Source organism: Salmo salar, chromosome ssa19 (genome assembly GCF_905237065.1).
Source record: "Salmo salar chromosome ssa19, Ssal_v3.1, whole genome shotgun sequence".
Lineage (NCBI taxonomy): Eukaryota > Metazoa > Chordata > Actinopteri > Salmoniformes > Salmonidae > Salmo > Salmo salar.
The window spans coordinates 60,727,466-60,748,565 of NC_059460.1; the positions used below are offsets into that span (position 1 = coordinate 60,727,466).

At 44.4% G+C, this 21,100-nt stretch overlaps 1 protein-coding gene across 1 annotated transcript in view; it reads left to right on the plus strand.

Moving 5' to 3' along the window:
* kcnh4b (potassium voltage-gated channel, subfamily H (eag-related), member 4b) overlaps positions 1-21,100 on the plus strand; it is a 72,284-nt gene that overhangs the window by 24,541 nt on the left and 26,643 nt on the right. The window contains exon 5 of the mRNA XM_014158742.2: positions 19,015-19,258. Within this exon, the coding sequence (XP_014014217.2) occupies positions 19,015-19,258 (244 nt within the window). The remainder of the gene's footprint in view (positions 1-19,014; positions 19,259-21,100) is intronic.

The following is a 21,100-nucleotide window of genomic DNA, read 5'->3' on the forward strand; positions in this document are numbered from 1 at the left end:
CTGGCAAAGGGAAAGGGAAAGGGGAAACCTAGTCAGTTGTACAACTGAATGCATTCAACTCTGAATGCCAAGTGTCACGTCTGGAGGAAACATGGCACCATCCCTACGGTGAAACATCATGCTGTTGGGATGTTTTTCAGTGGCAGGGACTGGGAGACTAGTCAGGATTGAGAGAAAGATGAACAGAGCAAAGTACGGAGACATCCTTGATGAAAACCTGCTCCAGAGTGCTCAGGACCTCAGACTGGGGTGAAGGTTCACCTTCCAACATGACAATGACCCTAAGCACACAGCCAAGACAACGCAGGAGTGGCTTGTGGACAAGTCTCTGAATGTCCTTGAGTGGCCCAGCCAGAGCCTGGACTTGAACCTGATTGAGAATTGCTGTGCAGCGACGCTCCCGATTCAACTTGACAGGGCTTGAGAGGATCTGCAGAGAAGAATGGGAGAAACTCCTGTAGTGTTGTCAGCACATTCAACTATGTAAAGAAAAAAGTATTTAATAAGATTATTTATTTCATTCAGATCTAGGATCTTGTTTAAGTGTTCCCTTTATTTTTTTGAGCAGTGTATATATACATACATACATACATACATACATACATACATACATACATACATACATACATACATATAGTTGAAGTCGGAAGTTTACATACACTTAGGTTGGAGTCATTAAAACTTGTTTTTCAACCACTCACAGATTCAACCACCCACAGATTTCTTGTTAACAAACTATAGTTTTAGCAAGTCCGTTAGGACATCTTCTTTGTGCATGACACAAGTAATTTTTCCAACCATTGTTTACAGACAGATTATTTCACTTACAATTCACTTTATAACAACTCCAGTGGGTCAGAAGTTTACATACACTAAGTTGACTGTGCCTTTAAACAGCTTGGAAATTACAGAAAATTATGTCATGGCTTTAGAAGCTTCTGATAGGCAAATTGACATCATTTGAGTCAATTGGAGGTGTACCTGTGAATGTATTTCAAGGCCTACATTCAAACTCAGTGCCTCTTTGCTTGACATCATGGGAAAATCTAAAGAAATAAGCCAAGACCTCAGAAAAAAAAATTGTAGACACAAACAAGTCACAAACAAGATTCATCCTTGGGAGCAATTTCCAAACGCCTGAAGGTATCACGTTCATCTGTACAAACAATAGTACTCAAGTATAAACACCATGGGACCACGCAGCCGTCATACCGCTCAGGAAGGAGGCGCTTTCTGTCTCCAAGAGATGAATACTTTGGTGCCAAAAGTGCAAATCAATCACAGAACAGCAGCAAAGGACCTTGTGAAGATGCTGGAGGAAACAGGTACAAAGGTATCGATATCCACAGTAAAACGAGTCATATATCGACATAACCTGAAAGGCCGCTCAGCAAGGAAGTATCCACTGCTCCAAAACCGCCATCGTTATGTGACCATCATTATGTGACCATCGTTATGTTTGGAGGAAAAAGGGGGAGGCTTGCAAGCTGAAGAACACCATCCCAACCATGAAGCACAGGGGTGGCAGCATCATGTTGTGGGGGTGCTTTTCTGCAGGAGGGACTGGTGCACTTCACAAAATAGATGGCATCATGAGGTAGGGAAATTATGTGGATATATTGAAGCAACATCTCAAGACATCAGTCAGGAAGTTAAAGCTTGGTCGTAAATGGGTCTTCCAAATGGGCAATGACCCCAAGTATTCTTCCAAAGTTGTGGCAAAATGGCTTAAGGACTACAAAGTCAAGGTATTGGAGTGGCCATCACAAAGCCCTGACCTCAACCCCCCCCAAAAAAAGTGTGTGCGAGCAAGGATCCTACAAACCTGACTCAGTTACACCAGCTCTGTCAGGAGGAATGGGCCGAAATTCACCCAACTTATTGTGAAGAAGCTTGTGGAAGGCTACCTGAAACGTTCGACCCAAGTTAAAACAATTTAAAGGCAATGCTACCAAATACTAATTGAGTGTATGTAAACTTCTGACCCACTGGGAATGTGATGAAAGAAATAAAAGCTGAAATAAATCATTCTCTCTTCTGTTATTCTGACACTTCACATTCTTAAAATAAAGTGGTGATCCTAACTGACCTAAGACGGGGAATTTTTACTAGGATTAAATGTCAGGAATTGTGAAAAACTGAGTTTAAATGTATTTGGCTAAGGTGTATGTAAACTTCCGACTTCAAGTGTACACTGAGTATACCAAGCATTAGGAACACCTTCCTAATATTGAGTTGCACCCACCCATTGATGTCCGCAGAACAGTCTCAATTCGCCAGGGCATGTTGACACCAATGCTTCCCACAGTTGTGTCAAGTTGGCTGGATGGCCTTTGGCTGGTGGACCATTCTTGATTCAGACGGGAAAAACGTGAAAAACCCAGCAGCGTTGCAGTTCTTCACACAAACTGTTGCGCCTGGCTCCTACTACCAGGGACGCAACTTTGGTTTTAGAAGTGGGGGGGACATACCCAGACCCCCCACCAGGTTATCTTAAGCGAATTTCCTGCATTTCTACAATCTAATATGACCCATGGTCCTTCGAGCCGTCTCTATTTAGAACAACATAAAGTACGCAAAAATTCCCAGTCAACAAGCTAAGTAAGAGATCATTTTTAAATACATTTTACATTTTACATTTTAGTCATTTAGCAGACGCTCTTATCCAGAGCGACTTACAAATTGGTGCATTCACCTATAATATCCAGTGGAACAACCACTTTACAATAGTGCATCTAAATCTTTTAAGGGGGGGGGTTAGAAGGATTACTTTATCCTATCCCAGGTATTCCTTGAAGAGGTGGGGTTTCAGGTGTCTCCGGAAGGTGGTGATTGACTCCGCTGTCCTGGCGTCGTGAGGGAGCTTGTTCCACCATTGGGGTGCCAGAGCAGCGAACAGTTTTGACTGGGCTGAGCGGGAACTGTGCTTCCTCAGAGGTAGGGAGGCGAGCAGGCCAGAGGTGGATGAACGGAGTGCCCTTGTTTGGGTGTAGGGCCTGATCAGAGCCTGAAGGTACGGAGGTGCCGTTCCCCTCACAGCTCCGTAGGCAAGCACCATGGTCTTGTAGCGGATGCGAGCTTCGACTGGAAGCCAGTGGAGAGAGCGGAGGAGCGGGGTGACGTGAGAGAACTTGGGAAGGTTGAACACCAGACGGGCTGCGGCGTTCTGGATGAGTTGTAGGGGTTTAATGGCACAGGCAGGGAGCCCAGCCAACAGCGAGTTGCAGTAATCCAGACGGGAGATGACAAGTGCCTGGATTAGGACCTGCGCCGCTTCCTGTGTGAGGCAGGGTCGTACTCTGCGAATGTTGTAGAGCATGAACCTACAGGATCGGGTCACCGCCTTGATGTTGGTGGAGAACGACAGGGTGTTGTCCAGGGTCACGCCAAGGCTCTTAGCACTCTGGGAGGAGGACACAAGGGAGTTGTCAACCGTGATGGCGAGATCATGAAACGGGCAGTCCTTCCCCGGGAGGAAGAGCAGCTCCGTCTTGCCGAGGTTCAGCTTGAGGTGGTGATCCGTCATCCACACTGATATGTCTGCCAGACATGCAGAGATGCGATTCGCCACCTGGTTGTCAGAAGGGGGAAAGGAGAAGATTAATTGTGTGTCATCTGCATAGCAATGATATGAGAGACCATGTGAGGATATGACAGAGCCAAGTGACTTGGTGTATAGCGAGAATAGGAGTGGGCCAAGAACAGAGCCCTGGGGGACACCAGTGGTGAGAGCACGTGGTGCGGAGACAGATTCTCGCCACGCCACCTGGTAGGAGCGACCTGTCAGGTAGGACGCAATCCAAGCGTGCGCGGTGCCGGAGATGCCCAGCTCGGAGAGGGTGGAGAGGAGGATCTGATGGTTCACGGTATCAAAGGCAGCAGATAGGTCTAGAAGGATGAGAGCAGAGGAGAGAGAGTTAGCTTTAGCAGTGCGGAGAGCCTCCGTGACACAGAGAAGAGCAGTCTCAGTTGAATGCCCAGTCTTGAAACCTGAATGATTAGGATCAAGAAGGTCATTCTGAGAGAGATAGCAAGAGAGCTGGCCAAGCACGGCGCGTTCAAGAGTTTTGGAGAGAAAGGAAAGAAGGGATACTGGCCTGTAGTTGTTGACATCGGAGGGATCGAGTGTAGGTTTTTTTCAGAAGGGGTGCAACTCTCGCTCTCTTGAAGACGGAAGGGACGTAGCCAGCGGTCAAGGATGCGTTGATGAGCGAGGTGAGGTAGGGGAGAAGGTCTCCGGAAATGGTCTGGAGAAGAGAGGAGGGGATAGGGTCAAGTGGGCAGGTTGTTGGGCGGCCGGCCGTCACAAGACGCGAGAGTTCATCTGGAGAGAGAGGGGAGAAAGAGGTCAAAGCACAGGGTAGGGCAGTGTGAGCAGGACCAGCAGTGTCGTTTGACTTAGCAAACGAGGATCGGATGTCGTCAACCTTCTTTTCAAAATGGTTGACGAAGTCATCCGCAGAGAGGGAGGAGGGGGGGAGGGGGAGGAGGATTAAGGAGGGAGGAGAAGGTAGCAAAGAGCTTCCTAGGGTTAGAGGCAGATGCTTGGAGTTTAGAGTGGTAGAAAGTGGCTTTAGCAGCAGAGACAGAAGAGGAAAATGTAGAGAGGAGGGAGTGAAAGGATGCCAGGTCCGCAGGGGAGGCGAGTTTTCCTCCATTTCCGCTCGGCTGCCCGGAGCCCTGTTCTGTGAGCTCGCAGTGAGTCGTCGAGCCACGGAGCAGGAGGGGAGGACCGAGCCGGCCTGGAGGATAGGGGACAGAGGAAATCAAAGGATGCAGAGAGGGAGGAGAGGAGGGTTGAGGAGGCAGAATCAGGAGATAGGTTGGAGAAGGTTTGAGCAGAGGGAAGAGATGATAGGATGGAAGAGGAGAGAGTAGCGGGAGAGAGAGAGCGAAGGTTGGGACGGCGCAATACCATCCGAGTAGGGGGAGAGTGAGAAGTGTTGGATGAGAGCGAGAGGGAAAAGGATACAAGGTAGTGGTCGGAGACTTGGAGGGGAGTTGCAATGAGATTAGTGGAAGAACAGCATCTAGTAAAGATGAGGTCAAGCGTATTGCCTGCCTTGTGAGTAGGGGGGGAAGGTGAGAGGGTGAGGTCGAAAGAGGAGAGGAGTGGAAAGAAGGAGGCAGAGAGGAATGAGTCGAAGGTAGACGTGGGGAGGTTAAAGTCACCCAGAACTGTGAGAGGTGAGCCATCCTCAGGAAAGGAACTTATCAAGGCGTCAAGCTCATTGATGAACTCTCCAAGGGAACCTGGAGGGCGATAAATGATAAGGATGTTAAGCTTGAAAGGGCTGGTAACTGTGACAGCATGGAATTCAAATGAGGAGATAGACAGATGGGTCAGGGGAGAAAGAGAGAATGTCCACTTGGGAGAGATGAGGATTCCAGTGCCACCACCCCGCTGGCTCGATGCTCTAGGGGTATGCGAGAACACGTAGTCAGACGAGGAGAGAGCAGTAGGAGTAGCAGTGTTATCTGTGGTGATCCATGTTTCCGTCAGCGCCAGGAAGTCTAGGGACTGGAGGGTAGCATAGGCTGAGATGAACTCAGCCTTGTTGGCCGCAGACCGGCAGTTCCAGAGGCTGCCGGAGACCTGGAACTCCACGTGGGTCGTGCGCGCTGGGACCACCAGGTTAGAGCGGCAGCGGCCACGCGGTGTGGAGCGTTTGTATGGCCTGTGCAGAGGAGAGAGAACAGGGATAGGCAGACACATAGTAGACAAGCTACAGAAGAGGCTACGCTAATGCAAATGAGATTGGAGTGACAAGTGGACTACACGTCTCGAATGTTCAGGAAGTTAAGCTTACGTTGCAAAAATGTTATTGACTAAAATGATACAGTACTGCTGGCTGGTGGAGTAGGCTAGCTAGCAGTGGCTGCGTTGTTGACTTTGAACGTGTAGCTGGCTAGGTAACCTCGGTAGTTTCAGTACTACACCTTGTCATGATACAAAGCAACTTTGTAGCTAGCTAGCTAACATAACACTAATCAAGACGTTCCTTGTAGTGTATTTAGTTTCAACAATGCTGCTCGTCGGTAATAGTTGGCTAGGTTAGGAAAAATGGCGTCGCGGGGGACGGAAATAGCTGGCTAGCTAACCTCGATGGCTGGCTAGCTAACAATTATCAATTAACAATTAACAATTAATATGTTTAAGTGATTGGTAAGACTGAACTAGATCAATGATAATTCAATAATATTTTGTTGCACCTTTAACCAATAGCCTAACAAATTTACAACTCTTACAAATAAAGTACAAAGACTTTTGATTGTCTTTATCTTTATCAAATCTTAACCAGACCGAATATTCATTATTGGTTTCAGGTGTGTTAGGCAAAGGCCAGAGTGATAACGACAGTACGGCAGACCCCCAGGGCCAGGACTGAGCAGCCCAGGAGCTAGGGATTTCCTAAATAGGAACTGTATCTCCCCTGATGTGGGCATGTTTTCAATACAGACTCCTTTTGTCGTACTGTATTCCATATAAGACATCACAACCTTATGAACGTTGCACAGTATACCCTTAATCTTACAATAAATAAAATCTAGTGATACATAACTTGACATTTCTTCCATCTATTGTGGGAGGATTAAAAAAAATGGCAATGCATTTCTTTACCACTTTACATATTAGGTTACAGTTTCTTCTGATAAAAGTCTCCACTATCAAACTTTTCCAAGCAAACAAAACAGGGAGAAGGAAGAATCTGTAGACATGCTAAGATAGAAGAACATACTCTTTGATAGAATTCAGCCAGCCTTCACAAGACCATAACATATGCAAATATGTCCCTGTTTGTGTTTTACACCTCCAGCAGAATAATTACATTTCTGTGTGCATGATATACAGTTTCACTGGCATATAGTATGTTCTATGAATGGTCTTAAACTGCAGAAATGTATGTCTGAGATTATATGAACATGACTGGGCATTCTAACATATCTGTATCCATTCATCATCATCAATAGCGTATCCTAGGTTTTGTGTCATCGGGCAAAGCCTCTATCAACCCTTGATACAGTTTGGAAATCGACTTTAGAGGTTTATCAGACTTCCTTAAAAAAGTTTAAATCTTTGAAGCTTCTTGCTTGTCCTATAAATGTCAGAATATCGGTCTTCAATCGTTTGGCTGCTGATTTCATTGTTTCATTCAGGTCTAATGTGATTGAGGCAAAAATAATAGCTACATTTAGGGAGCTAGCTAGCGTTAGCCAACTTTTGGCTAGTAATGAGTGAGGTAATGGAGTCCAGGTGTGCTTAATGATGAAGCACAGGTTCACGTAATGATGAAAGCCAGGTGTGCGTAATGATGGTTCCCAGGACCAGTGGTTAGTAAACCGGCGATGTCAAACGCTGGAGGGGAGGAGCAGGAGTAGATGTGACAGATGCTGCTACCTGACAGATAGCTAGAGGCTAGCTAGAGCTGAACTGGCTGTGGTAGCTACTAGCTAGCTAACTAGCTGCTAGGTGTTCATTCACTTCAGTCGAGAGGGGATGAAACATTAGTTAACATAAAATGTCAGTTACACTACTAGCTCAGCACTAGGAATAAACATGTATTTTTCTGTAAAAAAAAACAGTTTTCTTGCCAGCTAGATCAGCCAACTAAAGAGTAGCCAGTTCCTGCTCTCCTTGCTTTTACAACTTAGAGAAAAAGAACAACACAGACAGCAGCTGTCTCTGTTCATCTCTCCCATGCTGGTCCAATACGCCAGCCTTTCAGAAGCTTTGACTTCACACAGCCTGTCCGCACGCTCTGTGGTGGTGTCTGTGAGGTCCTAAATCCAGCCGGTTGAAACTGGAAAACAGCCTACCCGATCGCTCTGAGGCTTCTACACGGTCTTATAGTACACCTAGAGCTGCGTTTTGCATCACAGTGCAATGATAAAACTGGGGGGGACAAAAATGCAATTTCAGAATGTGGGGGGCCGTCCCCCATCCCAAGTGAAAGTTGTGCCCCTGCCTAATACCATACCCTTGTTCAAAGGCACTTAAATATTGTGTCTTGCCCATTCACCCTCTGAATGGCAAATATACACAATCCATATCTCAATTATTTAACCTGTCTCCTCCACTTCATCTACACTGATTGAAGTGGATTTAACAAGTGACATAAATAAGGTATCATAGCTTTCACCTGGACTCACCTGGTCTGTCTATGTCATGGAAAGAGCATGTGTTCTTAATGTTTTGTATACTCTACATGACCAAAAGTATGTGGACACATGCTTGTCGAACATCTCATTCCAAAATCATGGGCATTAATATGGAGTTGGTTCCCCCCTTTGCTGCTATAACACTCTTCTGGGAATGCTTTCCAGTAGATGTTGGAACACTGGAAGAAAGTCCCTCGCAATCAGTGTTCGAACTTATCCCAAAGGTATTCGATGGGGTTGAGTTCAGGGTTTTTGCAGGCCAGTCATGTTCATCCACACAGATCTCGACAAACCATTTCTGTATGGACCTCGCTTTGTGCACAGGGGCATTGAAATGCTGAAACAGGAAAGGACCTTTCCCAAACCGTTGCCACAAAGTTGGAAGCACAGAATCATCTAGAATGTCTTGTATGCTGTAGCGTTATTTGCCTTCACTGGAACTAAGGGGCCTAGCCCAAACCATTAAAAAAACAGCCCAGACCATTATTATGGAATCATGTAGTAACCAAAAAAGTGTGAAACAAATCAAAATATATTTTAGATTTGAGATTCTTCAAAATAGCCACCCTTGATGACAGATTTGCACACTCTTGGCATTCTCTCAACCAGCTTCACCTGGAATGCTTCCCCAACAGTCTTGAAGGAGTTCCCACATATGCTGAGAACTTGTTGGCTGCTTTTCTTTCACTCTGCGGTCCAACTCATCCCAAACCATCTCAATTGGGTTGATGTCGAGTGATTATGGAGGTCAGGTCATCTGATACAGCACTCCATCACTTTCCTTCTTGGTCAAATAGCCATTACACAGCCTGGAGGTGTGTTTTGGGTCATTGTCCTGTTGAAAAACAAATGACAGTCCCACCAAACGCAAATCAGATGGGATGGGGTATCGCTTCAGAATGCTGTGGTAGCCATGCTGGTTTAGTGTACCTTGAATTCTAAATAAATCACTGACAGTGTCACCAGCAAAGCACCCCCACACCATCACACCTCCTCCATGCTTCAAGGTGGGAACCACATAAGCGGAGATCGTCTGTTCACCTACTCTGCGTCTCACAAAGACAGCGGTTGGAAGCAGAAATCTCAAATTTGGACTCATCAGACCAAAGGACAGATTTCCACCGGTCTAATATCCATTGATCATGTTTCTTGGCCCAAGCAAGTCTCTTCTTCTTATTGGTGTCCTTTAGTAGTGGTTTCTTTGCAGCAATTCGACCACAAAGGCCTGATTCACGCAGTCTCCTCTGAACAGTTGATGCTGAGATGTGTCTGTTACTTGAACTCTGTGAAGCATTTATTTGCTCTGCAATTTCTGAGTCTGGTAACTCTAATGAACTTATTCTCCCCAGCAGGTGTAATGCTTGGTCTTCCTTTCCTGTATCCATCCTCATGAGAGCAAGTTTCATCATAGCGCTTGATGGTTTTTGCGACTGTACTTGAAGAAACTTTCAAAGTTCTTTAAATGTTCCGTTTTGACTGACGTTCATGTCTTAATTAACCTCTTACATCTAGACGTTCCGCTAGCGGAACACCTGCTCCAATATCTAATGATAGGCGTGGCACGAATTACAAATTCCAAAAAAAAAACCAAACTTCCATTTTTCAAACATATGACTATTTTACACCATTTTAAAGACAAGACTCTCCTTTATCTAACCACACTGTCCGATTTCAAAAAGGCTTTACAGCGAAAACAAAACATTAGATTATGTCAGCAGAGTACCCAGCCAGAAATAATCAGACACCCATTTTTCAAGCTAGCATATAATGTCACAAAAACCACAGCTAAATGCAGCACTAACCTGTGATGATCTTCATCAGATGACAACCCTAGGACATTATGTTATACAATGCATGCATGTTTTGTTCAATCAAGTTCATATTTATATCCAAAAACCAGCTTTTTACATTAGCATGTGACGTTCAGAACTAGCATACCCCCCGCAAACTTCCGGTGAATTTACTAAATTACTCATGATAAACGTTGACAAAATACATAACAATTATTTTAAGAATTATAGATACAGAACTCCTTTGTGCAATCGAGGTGTCCGATTTTAAAATTGCTTTTCGGTGAAAGCACATTTTGCAATATTCTGAGTAGATAGCCCAGCCATCACGGCTAGCTATTTTGACACCCACCAAGTTTAGCCCTGACCAAACTCCGATTTACTATTAGAAAAGTTTAATTACCTTTGCTGTTCTTCGTCAGAATGCACTCCCAGGACTGCTACTTCAATAACAAATGTTGGTTTGGTTCAAAATAATCCATAGTTATATCCAAATAGTGGTACTCTGTTCGACCACTATCAAAATGCCCTGGCTGAAAAACATTAGCGCCTGCAAAGCCACGATTCAGCTTTTTGCCGCCTTCTGAGAGCCCATGGGAGCCGTAGGAAGTGTCACGTAACAGCAGAGATCCCCTGTATTGGATAGAGATAATCAAGAAGGCCAAGAAATGGTCAGACAGGGTACTTCCTGTACAGAATCTTCTCAGGTTTTGGCCTGCCAAATGAGTTCTGTTATACTCACAGACACCATTCAAACAGTTTTAGAAAGTTTGGAGTGTTTTCTATCCAAAGCTAATAATTATATGCATATTCTAGTTTCTGGGCAGGAGTAATAATCAGATTAAATCGGGTACGTTTTTTTATCCGGCCGTGAAAATACTGCCCCCTAGTCATAACAGGTTAAAGTAATGATGGATTGTTTTTTCTCTTTGCTTATTTGAGCTGTTCTGGCCATCATATGGACTTGGTATTTTACCAAATAGGGCTATCTTCTGTATACCAACCCTACCTTGTCACAGCACAACTGATTGGCTCAAACGCATTAAGAAGGAAAGAAATTCCACAAATTAACTTTTAACAAGGTACACCTGTTAATTGAAATGCATTCCAGGTGACTACCTCATGACGTTGGTTGAGAGAATGCCAAGAGTGTGCAAGCTGTCCTCAAGGCAAAGGGTGGCTACTTTGAAGAATCTCAAATATAAAATATATATTTTTAACACTTTTTTGGTTACTACATGATTCCATATGTGTTATTTCATAGTTTTGATGTCTTCACTACTATTCTACAATGTAGAAAATAGTAAAAACAAAGAAACACCCTGGAATGAGTAGGTGTGTCCTGTATATACTGTGCCTTCGGAAAGTATTCAGACCCCTTGACGTTTCCCAGATTTTGTTATGTTACAGCCTTATTCTAAAATGGATTAAATAAATAAAAATCCTCAGCAATCTACACACAATACCTCGTAATGACAAAGTGAAAAGAGGTTGGTTGAGATGTTTGCAAATGTATTAAAAACAAAAAACCTTATTAACATTAGTATTCAGACTCTTTGCTATGAGGCACGAAATTGAGCGAGGTGCCTCCTGTTTCCATTGATCATCCTTGAGATGTTTTTGCAACTTGATTGGAGTCCCCCTGTGGTAAATTAAATTGATTGGACATGATTTGGAAAAACATACACCCATCTATATAAGGTTCCACAGTTGACAGTGCATGCCAGAGCAAAAACCATGCCATGAGGTTGAAGGAATTGTCCGTAGAGCTCCAAGACAGGATCGTGTCAAGGCATTGAAGGTCCCCAAAGAACACAGTGGTCTCAAGTTTGAAACCACCAAGACTCCTCCTAGAGCTACTCGCCTTCCAATATGAGAAATCGGGGAGAAGGGCCATGGTCAAGGAGGTGACCAAGAACCCATGGTCACTCTGACAGAGCTCTAGAGTTGATGGACAACCATCTCTGCAGCATTCCACCAATCAGGCCTTTATGGTAGAGTGGCCAGACGGAAGCCACTCCTCAGTAAAAGGCACATGACAGCCCGCTTGGGATTTGCCAAAAGGAACCTAAAGCCGCTCATGAGTAACAAGATTCTCTGGTCTGATGAAACCAAGATTGAACTTTGAATGCCAAGCGTCACGACTGGAGGAAACCTGGCATCGTCTATACGGTGAAGCATGCTGGAGGCAGCATCATGCTGCGGGGATGTTTTTCAGTGACAGAGACTGAGAGACAAGTCAGGATCGAGGCAAAGTACGGAGAGATCCTTGATTAAAACCTGCTCCAGAGCGCTCAGGACCTCTGACTGGGGGCGAAGGTTCACCTCCCAACAGGACAACAACCTTAAGCACACAGACAAGACAACGCAGGAGTGGCTTCGGGACAAGTGGCCCAGCCAAAGACCGGACTTGAACCCGATTGAACATCTCTGGAAAGACCTGAATTAGCTGTGCAGCAACGCTCCCCATCCAACTTGACAGAGCTTGAGAGGTTCTGCAGAGATGAATGGGAGAAACTCCCCAAATACAGGTGTGCTAAGCTTGTAGCATCATACCTAACAAGACTCGAGGCTGTAATCGCTGCCAAAGATGCTTCAACAAAGTACTGAGTAAAGGGTCTGAATACTTATGTGAATGTGATATTTCCATTTTTTATGTTTAATTAATTAGCAAAACTTTCTAAAAACCTATTTGAGCTTCATCATTATGGGGTATTGTGTGTAGATAGATGAGGAAATACTATTTAATCAATTTTAGGATATGGCTGTAACTTAACAAAATGTGGAAAAAGTCAAGGGGCCTGAATACCTTCCGAAGGCAGTTTGGAGTCAATTAGAAATGTCTTGGTTTTTGAAAGAAAAGCACATTTTTTGTCCATTAAAATAACATCAAATTGATCAGAAATACAATGTAGATATTGTTAATGTTGTAAATGACTATTGTAGCTGGAAACAGCTGATTCTTAATGGAATATCTACATAGGCCAGCAGCCTGGAGTCGCCTCTTCACTGTTGACGTTGAGACTGGTGTTTTGCGGGTACTATTTAATGAAGCTGCCAGTTGAGGACTTGTGAGGCTTCTTTTTCTCAAACTAGACTCTCTAATGTACTTGTCCTCTTGCACAGTTGTGCACCGGGGCCTCCCACACCTCCTTCTATTCTGGTTCGAGTCAGTTTGCGCTGTTCTGTACACAGCGTTATACGAGATCTTCAGTTTTTTGTCAATTTCTGGCATGGAATAACCTTAATTTCTCAGAACAAGTATAGACTGGCAAGTTTCAGAAGAAGGTTATTTGTTTCTGGCCATTTTGAGCCTGTAATCGAACCCACAAATGCTGATGCTCCAGATACTCAACTAGTCTAAAGAAGGCCAGTTTTATTGCTTCTTTAATCAGAACAACACTTTTCAGCTGTGCTAACATAATTGCAAAGGGGTTTATTAATGATCAATTAGCCTTTTAAAATGATAAACTTGGATTAGCTAACACAACGTGCCATTGGAACAGAGGAGTGATGGTTGCTGATAATGGGCCTCAGTACGCCTATGTAGATATTCCATAAAAAATCCACAGTTTCCAGCTACAATAGTCATTTACAACATTAACAAAGGCTACACTGTGTTTCTGATCAATTTTATGTTATTTTAATGGACAAAATTTTTAGCTTTTCTTTGAAAAACAAGGACATTTCTCAGTGACCCCAAACTTTCGAATGGTAGTGTATATCATAACCCCCCCCTTTCATTTCTTCCCTGTTAGCAGTTGGTCGTGCTGTGAATAGCTCACTATTTGTAGCATCAGTCCAGAAAGGCAGGAAGGAAGGAAGGAACACCTGTGTGTGAGAGAAGAGAGAACAGCCTGTCAAAGGATTGACGCTGTAACTTCAGAGAATGTGTGGGATAAATGCAAAGCATCTCAGTGCCCTAAAATGCACAATGATTACCCCCAATTCCTATATTTAGGCTGTTTGTTCAGAGGAGTTGGGAAGAACTATCTCAATTCGTCTTTCTGTGGGTTTTAAGGAGGTAAGGAATCGATTATGTCAGGGTTGGCTAACCCTCCTCCTGGAGAGTTACTGGGTGTTCAGGGTTTTGTTCCAGAACTACTCTATAAAACACCGGATTCAGCTAAGTATTTCTCATTTCTGTCCTCTCGATGCCTCTTCCACTCTCTTTTTCTATCTCCCTATGGGGTTGGGAGTGTGTAATTCCCCCCTGGTTTATATAATCTACTGTAACCCAGTTTCCAATGAGTCCACCAGTCTTGACCTGCTTTTTATGTGAGCAGGTTGTTGTGGATTGTTCAAGAGGGATGATGAAGCAACTTTGTGGAGTTGGTTGTTGTACATCCGTCTACTGCGGTCAAATCTAACAATTTCAGCTGGTTGGATCTTTACTCTGTGCTGTATTCTGCTTGAGAGAAAGTCTGTCTTCTTGTGTCACAGGTGAGATATGAACCCGGGTCGCTCACGAGAGAAACCAACGTCTTCACCGTTGAGGGCTGACACTGATTTTGAAGTCACAGGCAGGGCTACCTCATCAAGAGACCATGGGAGACCATGATCTGTCTGTGTCATGGTTTGTTTTTCTCAGCTCAAAGCATGCTGGGGGATATACGCGTTAGGGTTGCCTGGGTGAAGTTTGATGAAGTACAAAGATCAGCTGTTGCTGCAGGGAGATTTAGCAACACTTGGTGCCCGCAGCGGGATTTTTCGCCTCTCATCAACACTAGGACGTGCTCTGTTGGCTGTCGAACGGAAGGATGGATTGACCCGATCCCGGTGATGTAATGTGAGCCAAATTAAAAAAGAAGTCCCAGCGTTCGCTGACGTCCCTGACTCATTCGCTCAAAAAAAAAACATTAAATCGGCCCGAGCAGCTTGGCTTTTCCTTAGGATTTGCCTCAGTGCCATTCAACTTCTTAATTGAATTGGGGGAAACATCCCAGCAGTCGAAACAAGTGGTAAATAACACATGGTCATTGTAACTGTGAAGTGTTCCTCTTTTCTTCTTCCCTTTATATTGCACATTTACACAATCGAGAGGAGCCTGTCATTATGGGTCATGAGGTGATGGTTTGGGGACAATTCCGACATTTACAACACACACACGCACCAGGGTTGGGGTCAATTCTGAATTGAGTTGCGAAGTGCTCTTTATTTTCAATTGAATTCTTGAATTTGAATTGACCACACCTCACAGGAAGCAGAATTTTAATTAAAGGTAGAATTTCTATTCAATGAAAATGAAATGGGTAATGGCTATTCAAATGGCTGTTATGTACTGTATGGAGACACATCCCTATACAAATGTGGATGTTGACATCATGTATGGTAAACAATACCATGTATAACATATGGTTGAAATATTACATTTTTTAACTCATTCTCCTAAAACTATAAATATTATTGTATAATTTTGTAGGTTGTCTACAATAATTCAAATTTCACTTAAATGTTAGAAAAAATAAATTTCCCAGAATGCATTAGATCAAATCAAAGACTCCAGAATGGAAGAGAACAATCTAACATCTCATCACAAAAAAATACTGTTTGACATCTGAGTTATAATCAAGTTCATATTTGAAATGGTATCTGTATATCTTTTTAAATTATGTAACAGATGCTTTTGGTAAAATATTTGTCAAAGGAATTACTTTATTTCACGTCTGTTGAATTTCTTTGAATTAAATTATATTCCAATTTTGCTTCCTCTGAGGTGTGTCCAATGCAAATTCTAACTTAAATTCTTGGGTTTAAATTAAGAAATTCCTAATTGATCCCAATCTTTTTATATTTTAAAAATTCCTTTTCCTTGAATTTTTTTCTTGCCCTCCTTTCCCCCCCCCGTGGGGACTAGCAAAATGTTTGTTCGTTTACTATTCCCCACACACATACAAAATTAGGAATGTTATAATTACGCCACTCTCCTCCTCTCCCTCCTTTTTTTGTGCGACCACAATTCCCTTGCTCCCCCAATTATTTCCCTACGTAAGGGCTATCCATCCCGAGGAGCCTCATTAAGAAGATTACACAGCAGCACAACGGTGCTCGCCGCCTCCCGGACACATACCAGGGAAATTACATTTCATACTTAATTACCCAGGCTGACCCCCCCCCCCAAAAAACAATACGCACATATTCCAGAAAGTAACAAATAAATGAAATTATACGAAATATCTGAACAAGCAATTTCAGGTTCCTGAGTGTGTATGTATGTATGTATGTATGTATGTATGTATGTATGTATGTATGTATGTATGTATGTATGTATGTATGTATGTATGTATGTATGTCATGTATGTATGTATGTATGTATGTATGTATGTATGTATGTATGTATGTATGTATGTATGTATGTATGTATGTATGTATGTATGTACACTGCTCAAAAAAATAAAGGGAACACTAAAATAACACATCCTAGATCTGAATGAAATAATCTTATTAAATACATTTTTCTTTACATAGTTGAATGTGCTGACAACAAAATCACACAAGAATAATCAATGGAAATCCAATTTATCAACCCATGGAGGTCTGGATTTGGAGTCACACTCAAAATTAAAGTGGAAAACCACACTACAGGCTGATCCAACTTTGATGTAATGTCCTTAAAACAAGTCAAAATGAGGCTCAGTAGTGTGTGTGGCCTCCACGTGCCTGTATGACCTCCCTACAACGCCTGGGCATGCTCCTGATGAGGTGGCGGATGGTCTCCTGAGGGATCTCCTCCCAGACCTGGACTAAAGCATCCGCCAACTCCTGGACAGTCTGTGGTGCAACGTTGGCGTTGGTGGATGGAGCGAGACATGATGTCCCAGATGTGCTCAATTGGATTCAGGTCTGGGGAACGGGCGGGCCAGTCCATAGCATCAATGCCTTCCTCTTGCAGGAACTGCTGACACACTCCAGCCACATGAGGTCTAGCATTGTCTTGCATTAGGAGGAACCCAGGGCCAACCGCACCAGCATATGGTCTCACAAGGGGTCTGAGGATCTCATCTCGGTACCTAATGGCAGTCAGGCTACCTCTGGCGAGCACATGGAGGGCTGTGCGACCCCCCAAAGAAATGCCACCCCACACCATGACTGACCCACCGCCAAACTGGTCATGCTGGAGAATGTTGCAGGCAGCAGAACGTTCTCCACGGCGTCTCCAGACTCTGTCACGTCTGTCACGTGCTCAGTGTGAACCTGCTTTCAATTGTGAAGAGCACAGGGCGCCAGTTGCGAATTTGCCAATCTTGGTGTTCTCTGGCAAATGCCAAATGTCCTGCACGGTGTTGGGCTGTAAGCACAACCCCCACCTGTGGATGTCGGGCCCTCATACCACCCTCATGGAGTCTGTTTCTGACCGTTTGAGCAGACACATGCACATTTGTGGCCTGCTGGAGGTCATTTTGCAGGGCTCTGGCAGTGCTCCTGCTGCTCCTCCTTGCACAAAGGCAGAGGTAGCGGTCCTGCTGCTGGGTTGTTGCCCTCCTACGGCCTCCTCCACGTCTCCTGATGTACTGGCCTGTCTCCTGGTAGCGCCTCCATGCTCTGGACACTACGCTGACAGACACAGCAAACCTTCTTGCCACAGCTCACATTGATGTGCCATCTTGGATGAGCTGCACTACCTGCGCCACTTGTGTGGGTTGTAGACTCCGTCTCATGCTACCACTAGAGTGAAAGCACCGCCAGCATTCAAAAGTGACCAAAACATCAGCCAGGAAGCATAGGAACTGAGAAGTGGTCTGTGGTCCCCACCTGCAGAACCACTCCTTTATTGGGGGTGTCTTGCTAATTGCCTATAATTTCCACCTGTTGTCTATTCCATTTGCACAACAGCATGTGAAATGTATTGTCAATCAGTGTTGCTTCCTAAGTGGACAGTTTGATTTCACAGAAGTGTGATTGACTTGGAGTTACATTGTGTTGTTTAAGTGTTTCCTTTATTTTTTGAGCAGTATATATATATATATATATATATATATATATATATATATATATATATATATATATATATATATATATATATATATATATATATATATATATATATATAGTGTGTGTGTAGACAGTATGGACAGTATATACATGGAAAAGGTGTGCACAGCAGTAGTTATATAGGATGAAACATGACTAGAACAGTGTATACATATAAAGTGGGTTAAACAGTATGTAAACATTATTAAAGTGACCAGTGTTCAATGACTTTATGTACATAGGGCAGCAGTCCCTACGGTGCAGGGTATAGTAGGCCAGCTAGTGATGACTGTTTAACAGTCTGATGGCCTGGAGATACAAGCTGAGACCGAGAAATGCTTCTATGCACCTGTACTGTCTCCGCCTTCTAGATGGCAGTGAGGTGAACAGGCCGTGGGTTGGGTGGCTGGAGTCCTTGATCCATTTAGCCTTTTCTGTTTCCCTTCACTCCTCTTTCATTTCTGTCCAAGGTAATAGCTTTACTTAATGTCTCCTCAACATTGTTATGGCTATAATGTCCAATAGTCAGATCTGCGCTGTCATTATGCCAACCCCGGATGGACACTCCGATTCGCTATGGTATTATAATATATCTCACCCATGATTAGCTTTCTCAATCAAAAATTATAACGAGGGGGGAATGAATAAGTGCAATTTCAAATTTTTATGGCGAAGTTCAGTCTATTCGGCACTTTTCTCATTTGTCTTTAATGAGACGAGATTAGAAAAGTTGAGAAATACACTTGGGCAGAAATAGCTGATGACTTTTGGATGAGGGGATGTTGAAGGAAGAGTTGAAATCATGCATGTCATTCAGATGCTCAGTGTGGCGTAGTTGGTCATTTCCCCTTCATCGTCGCCTCACTTCCTCCCTCACAGGAAGTCATCTTGATCGGAGGACCTCGTTTTTTGATAGGGCACTGATGGACAAATGTGATACCTTTGGATTCATGATATGTAGCAGAAACAATGAGAAACTGGCCCAAGTGGATGACTGTTTTGGTCAAGAGCTTATTCAACACCTCACTTCACACACAATCCCATTCATCCTTTAATCATTCTACCAACACATCTCTCTCTCTCCCTCCACCAGAACATGTTTGAGAAGCCCTCGTCCCTCCCGGAGTATAAGGTAGCGGCGGTGCAGAAGTCCCGCTTCATCCTGCTTCACTACAGCGTATCCAAGGCATTATGGGACTGGATGATCCTCCTGGCCACCTTCTATGTGGCGGTCACCGTGCCCTACAACGTCTGCTTCACGCCTTACGACGAGCTGGACACGGCCGCCCGCGCCACCATCGTCAGCGACATCGCCGTGGAGATGCTCTTCATCCTGGGTGAGGAGATGGGCGGAGTAAGGGAATAGGAGGTAGGAGGTAGGTTGTAGGATATAGGAAGTAAGGAATATGAAATAGGACGTGCCATCATTGTTAACGACATTGTTGAGGAAATGCTCTTCATCCTGGGTGAGGAAGTAAGGGAGTAAGGGAAAAAGAAAGGAAAGGTATAGGAGATGGGAAGGTTGTAGGAGATAAGGAATAGGACATTGGATGCTTCTCCATCAAAAACCACACTGTCATGGAGATGTTCTTATGAAATAAGGGGATAAGGTGAAAGGATAGGAGGAGATAGGAGGTAAGTTGTAGGAGATAAGGGATAGGAAATAGGAGCTGAAAGCGGCCACCTGCTCCACCAACGTCAACGACATCACCATGGAGATATTCTATAGGCGGTAGGATCTAGGGAATAGGAGGCAAGAGATTGGAAATAATCACGTCAGGATTTGGCTTAATTATGGTTTGCTGTTCTCTTAGTCTTAACTGTATTATCTGTTATGTCCAGTAATTACATCTGACCCAGTGTTTCTCCTGTAGTAGATACATTTCCAAGATAGATAGTATGTGTCCTGGTCAGACTAAGACCTTGGTTCAAATACATTCTTATTTAAGTACACTGCTCAAAAAAATAAAGGGAACACTTAAACAACACATCCTAGATCTGAATGAAAGAAATAATCTTATTAAATACTTTTTTCTTTACATAGTTGAATGTGCTGACAACAAAATCACACAAAAATAATCAATGGAAATCCAATTTATCAACCCATGGAGGTCTGGATTTGGAGTCACACTCAAAATTAAAGTGGAAAACCACACTACAGGCTGATCCAACTTTGATGTAATGTCCTTAAAACAAGTCAAAATGAGGCTCAGTAGTGTGTGTGGCCTCCACGTGCCTGTATGACCTCCCTACAACGCCTGGGCATGCTCCTGATGAGGTGGCGGATGGTCTCCTGAGGATCTCCTCCCAGACCTGGACTAAAGCATCCGCCAACTCCTGGACAGTCTGTGGTGCAACGTGGCGTTGGTGGATGGAGCGAGACATGATGTCCCAGATGTGCTCAATTGGATTCAGGTCTGGGGAACGGGCGGGCCAGTCCATAGCATCAATGCCTTCCTCTTGCAGGAACTGCTGACACACTCCAGCCACATGAGGTCTAGCATTGTCTTGCATTAGGAGGAACCCAGGGCCAACCGCACCAGCATATGGTCTCACAAGGGGTCTGAGGATCTCATCTCGGTACCTAATGGCAGTCAGGCTACCTCTGGCGAGCACATGGAGGGCTGTGCGGCCCCCCAAAGAAATGCCACCCCACACCATGACTGACCCACCGCCAAACCGGTCATGCTGGAGGATGTTGCAGGCAGCAGAACATTCTCCACGGCGTCTCCAGACTCTGTCACGTCTGTCACGTGCTCAGTGTGAACCTGCTTTCATCTGTGAAGAGCACAGGGCGCCAGTGGCGAATTTGCCAATCTTGGTGTTCTCTGGCAAATACCAAACGTCCTGCACGGTGTTGGGCTGTAAGCACAACCCCCACCTGTGGACGTCGGGCCCTCATACCACCCTCATGGAGTCTGTTTCTGACCGTTTGAGCAGACACATGCACATTTGTGGCCTGCTGGAGGTCATTTTGCAGGGCTCTGGCAGTGCTCCTGCTGCTCCTCCTTGCACAAAGGCGGAGGTAACGGTCCTGCTGCTGGGTTGTTGCCCTCCTACGGCCTCCTCCACGTCTCCTGATGTACTGGCCTGTCTCCTGGTAGCGCCTCCATGCTCTGGACACTACGCTGACAGACACAGCAAACCTTCTTGCCACAGCTCGCATTGATGTGCCATCC